Source organism: Aotus nancymaae, unplaced genomic scaffold (assembly GCF_030222135.1).
Source record: "Aotus nancymaae isolate 86718 unplaced genomic scaffold, 86718_ANA_hifiasm-v0.15.2.pri h1tg000089l, whole genome shotgun sequence".
In the NCBI taxonomy this organism is placed as follows: Eukaryota; Metazoa; Chordata; class Mammalia; order Primates; family Aotidae; genus Aotus; species Aotus nancymaae.
The window spans coordinates 21248073-21254072 of record NW_026988504.1 but is presented as its reverse complement, the minus strand read 5'-3'; the positions used below and the strand labels follow the sequence as shown (position 1 = coordinate 21254072).

The 6000-nt window shown below is 55.2% G+C and overlaps 1 protein-coding gene across 1 annotated transcript in view; it reads right to left on the bottom strand.

The window, feature by feature from the left end:
* Window positions 1-701: 701 nt before the first annotated feature.
* Window positions 702-6000, bottom strand: part of WNT9B (Wnt family member 9B) — a 29381-nt gene continuing 24082 nt past the window's right edge. Inside the window, exon 4 of the mRNA XM_021673637.2 lies at window positions 702-4984. Coding sequence (XP_021529312.1) covers window positions 4511-4984 — 474 coding nt within the window. The 3' untranslated portion in view covers window positions 702-4510. The remainder of the gene's footprint in view (window positions 4985-6000) is intronic.

The window sequence follows — 6000 nt, the reverse complement described above, 5'->3', positions numbered from 1 at the left end:
GCAGAGTGGGACTGTGGGCCACCTCTGCCTCCTGCCTTGGGGAGCCCAGGTAAGGCAATGTGGACCCCAGCAGCGGTGAAGAACTGGGGCCGGGCAGGTCTGTGCCAGGAGACAGGCACTCTTTGCTGTGCTTGGCTCAGAAAGAGGCTTCCTCTCCCATCAGACCCCCAGGAGGATCCTAGTGGGTGAGGCCTCCCAAAGCATGTTGGGAGGTCACTGTGGCCAGAAAAGGGACTCAGGGTTCATGCAAAAATGACCCAAATCACTGCATGGCTGTGCTTCTCATTTCTCCTGTCGGACTGTAGGTCCCTGAAGACCCCTGCTTAGCTTCATCCTGCCCCACCCCGACCCATGCTGCTGGCCATAGCATGAGGGCTCCAGAAATGCTTGTCACCTCCAGGAAGGACCCAGGCTCTGGTCTGTCTGAGTTGGTGTGTAATCCAGGATGGGTTACTTCCTTCCTTTATGCCTCAGTTTACCCAGAATCCATAAAATGGGGCGATCCCTCCTTGCCCAACCTACACCAGTATAGAGGAAGAATCCCATACATTGGAGGATAAGAGATCTATGTCCTAATCCTGGCCCCGCTGCCTGCCAGCTGCAATGAGGCAGCTTCTCAGCTCACAACCTCCATTTCCTTACCCATTACGGGGACCATGTCCAATGTACAAAGTTATTGCAATAAATTGAGACAAAATAAGTGCATATAACTGGCATATCATTTATTGGTTTATCGTCTTTCTCACCCACTAGGATGTCAGCCCCATGAGGCAGAGACTTGGTCCTATTCATAGCTGTACCAAACACCCAGGATGCTGCTTTGTGCTCAGTAAGAGATCACTAAATAATCGTTGGTTGAATACATGGACATAAGGGGCACTCAATAAGTGATGGTTTCCATTGTTATTCAAAAGCATCCTGAGACAAAAAGCATTTGAAGTTCATTGTTGTTGAGAAAGGAAAGGTTCAAAAGCATGTAATCTCCAGGGTAGGCAGGGGTCTGTCTGTCTGCCAGGCGACGAAAGATACCAGGGAAGCTGGGCCTATCTAGACCAGGCGATGGGACTATGTGCTCATGAGAGGCAGGCAGGAGCATTATGAGTGGCGGGGCACTCGGGGCATCCTGTCCGATAGGGCTCCCTCCCTCTAGCTGCCTGTGGTCAGGAGGGAATGCAGGCCTGGTCTGCCAGCGCAGCTGATGTTTGCAAAAGAAGCCAGAAATCCAGTGGAAGACAATTCATTTTTACAAGCAAAACACAAATGAGAGCAAACAAAACTTATTTGTAGGCTGGGAAGGGCCTGGTGGTGTAGCCAAACCTCAAGCAATATGGGCAGAAGGACCTCTTGGAGTGGCCTCAGTGGGGTCCTGGTCTCTCCAGACTTTTCAGACAGTGTCAGCCCCTGAGACATGGGACTCCACTTGGGGGAAGTGCCAACATGCCATCCAGATCCAAAAGACCAGGGTCCCAGCCCGGCGAGGAGCCGCTTCCCTGAGTGCTGGGGCTCACAGTGGTATCCAGGCTTTGGAGCTCCTGGGCTCAGAGCAAGTGAGCCCCTGTAGTGCCTGGTCCATGAAGATGTTCAGTAAATATTCACTGAACAAGCCTCTTCAGTGTGACTTTGAGCACAGCTCTCCATCTCTGGGCCTCATCTATAAAATGGGCACAGTCGTGTGGCCCCACCCACCTCACAGAGATAACGGAGAAATCAAGTGAGATAAAAAGGGTAAACATTTGCGTTTCTGAACAGCAAAGTGCTTTACAAATGCCAGGTGTGGTCACTCTTGTCATTATTATTATGAGCAAGACACTTTGACCAGCGCAGAAGAAGGGGGCCTGGACCCAGAAGAGCAAAACACCTACAAAAACTTCACAAGGAGGGTCTGGATGGAGCCCAGCAGGGCTCGCACAGAGGGACATGTGCTCACGGGCTCCGAGACGGACGTGGGATACAGGCTTGACCTCCTTCCCTGCCACCTGGCCTTCTGCTCAGTGGGGGACCTGGCCCGGTCAGGCTGCATCTCCCCAGACAGAGGGTTTCCGGGGAAACACACAACCCCACCTGTGCTGTCCATGAAATACAGCAACTATATAAATAATATAAATACTTTCTCATATATCTTAGCTATATAAATTATTCTCCTTTGCCCTAAAAACTATATATTTGAGGTAGACAAAGTACCCTGTGAGCATTTCCCTTAAAGCTATAGAATGAGGGGGTCAGTGGTCACTCTACTCCCCAGGGGCCTCAAGAGGGCTGAGGTGGGTCTTTAGGGGTAACTGGAAAGAAAGGGATGGGAGCAAGGAAGAAGAGAAGGAGAGAGACAGAGAAGTCCCCACAAGCCGAGGAGCCCTCAGAACCTGCACTGTGCCATTGACTTGGGTGTAAACGTTAGCAGCCAGCCACAGCCAAGTGCCTCAGAGCCTGCCCTTTGCCCTCCCATGACCCTGATGCTGCCAGCCAGAGTCAGGATGCAGGTGGATCAGGGTGCTCCGGCCCTCAAGTTGCTCCCAGGCCCCCTCTTCCTGCCAATGAGGCCCCTGCTGCCTTATGCCCAGGGCTGAGCCTGGACGGAGGCAGAGTTGGGATCTCAGAGGAGCAAGATGGACTGAAAGGCAGAGAAAGTCTCCACGCTGTGGGGAAGTGAAAGACATGAGAAAGCCAGCCCTCTCCGCATGTTTCTCCTCCTGCCAAGGTGTGGGCAGGTGCTTGGGTCAGCAATGTCACTTTAGCGAGAGGGGCTCAGGTCAGTTTGGCTTCTCAGTCGAGCCTCTGCAGTCACAGATCCTTCCAGCATCCAGCAGGCTGCCCTGATCCACTGGAGACAGGCCAGCTCCTCCTCGCCCTTGGAGGTCTCAGGGAGTCCACTGGGGCCGTCAGCAGGCCTTTGTCCTGGAGCTGGCACAGGCGAGGTTTCTGAGAATTCGGCTGATTCTGAAGTTTCCTGTCGTGGTGAAGGGTCAGCAACTCTAGGTTTAGGGAGAAAGGAAGCTGACAGAGGGGTGTGGCAGGGCTGGCAAAGTGGCCAAGGGCTTCCCGAAAGAAGTCACTTCCTCCTGGCTGGCATCGGGCCCCACTCTGGGGAAGCACAATGCCTCCAGCAAGGTGACCCCTGCAAGGTCTTCATCCTGAACCAGAGAGGTGTATGTGACCGGAACCCCAGCCTGGTCCAGGGGCTGTGTGTCCGTGTGTGCCTGTGTGGAGATGCCAGTCTCTCTCTCTTTTCGCAGAGGGCCTCGGCAGGTGGTGCTGGAAATGTCCACAGGATCTGAGGAAATTAACAAAGTCACGTCTCCTCCTCAAGTAAGAGCCCAAGTGAGGGCCAAGTGAGGGGCCATTGATTGGGAACTGAAGTAGGCTACCCAGGAGCCAGGCTTAGCACGGACTCAAGCACCTGTAACCCCAGCCAGGGCAAAAGCCTTACTTAGATGAGCACCCGCAAGAGTAGACATGTCACCTCAAGTCATAGCTCATGAGCAGTTGGTCTTCAGTATTGTGAACTCGGCTGGTGTGGGGGTGTCACAGACCAGGCAGGCCCCAGCCACAGGAAGTCACCAAAACTGACTCAAGGGTCAGCTGAGAAACTGAGCTCACCACATCACTGCTGCACACCAGGAAGCTGTCACCGTCCTCCTCTGGGCTGGGAGTAAAGATTCCTTTGGCCAGCAGGGAACACAGGGAGGGGCCGCTGTCTTTCTGCTCAACCTCAGGTGCACTGAGCCCCACCCTGGCGGCTGGTCCTCCACCTGTCTTACCTGCACTGGCAGTTGTTTTTGAGCACAGCTGGATGGGTGTGGATAACCCAGCTCTCAAGGCAAGAATGAGGCCTCGGGGAGGCATATTTGAAAAGCCGAATCAAGGACACAGGGCTCCAGGGCATGGATCTCACTTGGGTCCACTCAAGCTCAGAAAGCTCTCCTTTATCTGAACAGATAGATGGCTTCTACCACCTGGGCTTTCTCCCCATCTCTGGCACGGCAAAACCAGGGTAGTGGTGGAGGCATGACACCTGGAGCTCACTGATCCTGAGCAGGGCTGCAGGACCGGACTGGCCCATCCCAGCCAGACTCCCGCCTTCACTTCCAGCTGGCACTGCCTCCTCGGTATTCCCCGCCCAGCTGCTCACCTCCCAAGAACATGCTGGCTCCAAGCCATTCATCCCAGGAAGCAAGATGGAACAGTCCCTCCCTCCCCTCCAAAACTCCAGTCCTGCTGTCCTCTTGGTCTCCCTTATTTCCCTCCACATCTTTCTCACTCTGCCCTCCTCTCCAAGCCTTCAACAAGGCTGGAGATGCTTGGGTTCAGGGATGAAGCTTTGCTTCTTTGTTGAGTACTGAGGGAGGCAAAAGGCTGCCAAGGAATGGTGGTGAATGGCACACTCGTGTGCACTGGCACACATGCCGGTTTGTGCATGCATGTGATGACTGCCTGTCCAGAGGGCCGGCTGGGCAGCTGGAAGGGTGCCATGGGAGGCCGTGGCAGTGCCAGACTGGCTTGCTGGCCAGTAGGCCTAGTGCTTGCAGGTAAACACAAGCTCCTCCTCCACGCACTCCTGGCACTCCACGTAGCAGCACCACTGCACCTGGCAGCGGCAGGAGAAGGCCACCAGGCGGCTCTGGGTGTCATAGCCCCGCCCGCAGCACAGGCTGCTGCAGCTGGCCTCCCGGGAGCACACCCTGCCCGCCGTGCCCGGTGAGAACTTGCTGGGCCGGCAGAAGCTGGGTGAGTCCTCCATGTAGACCAGGTCCCCAGACCATGGGGCCAGGTCTTGGGCAGGGCTGCCCTGCCTGGCAGGGGCCCACAGCTCTAGGCGGCCCAAGGCCTCATTGGTGGCACTGGACACCTTGATAGCTGAGTCATAGCATAGCTTCAGCACCTGGCCCGTCTCACGGAATGGGGAGAGCTGCTTCCAGCAGGTGCGCACGGCACAGGAGCCTGACACGCCGTGGCACTTACATGTGGTCTTGTGGCCACTCTTCACAGCCTGTGGGGAGAGGCAGAACAGAGGCACGGTCAGAGGCCCGGGGTTAGCAGCCAGAGTCCGCCCCAGAGCCAGGGCACCAACCCCAGCAGGGCAGCAGCAGGGGAATTGGAAAAAGACAGAAGGAGGTTCTCATGAGGGAAAAAGATGGGACCCAAGCTAGCCATGAGGCACCTTCGTGCAAACTATTAATAGTAAAAGGCTGCCGGGGGCAGTGGCTCATGCCTTGAATCCCAGCACTTTGGGTGGCGGAGGCTGGTGGATCACCTGTGGTTGGTTGGGAGTTTGAGACCAGCCTGACCAAAATGGAGAACGCCCTCTCTACTAAAAATACAAACTTAGCCAAGCATGGTGGCACATGCCTGTAATACCAGATACTAGGGAGGCTGAGGCAGGAGAATTGCCTGAACCTGGGAGGTGGAGGTTGCAGTGAGCCAAGACCATGCCATTGCACTCCAGCCTGGGCGACAAGAGCAAAACTCCATCTCAAAAAAAAAAAAATGGTAAAAGGCTCCCTTCCCCTCGATAGAACCAGCCCCGTGCCAGTGTGCATGCCCTAGTGACAACAGTGTGGGCCACGTCTCAGCCCCAGCTCCTCCCCTTGGCCTGGCATTCTTGTGGAATAGACAGTTTACACAACTGAACACAGCGGCCCCGGTTCACACCAACTCAGTGATGACAACGTTTAATCTCGTAAAGAGTTAGAGCACTGGTGTCTCCCGGCTTCCTCGCCTCAATAGACTCCAGGTCTCCCACTCCTGTGTAGCCTCAGCCCCTTCCCTTCTCCAGGCCACTTCCATCTTCCCACCCGTGAAATGGAGAAGAAGCTGGAGACGCTCTAGATAGAGGTTTTCAAACGATGTTGCTTCTAGGACCTCCAGGAAGGCCCGGTCCTTGGAATGGAGACCCCTCTTCAAACACATCCCTGCTTCCCCAAGACCTAGTCCTAAGCCTGGCTCCCACTGCTGACCGGCCACCAATGGCACCCGTGATCCCTCCCTACTTCTGCTGTGTTCCTG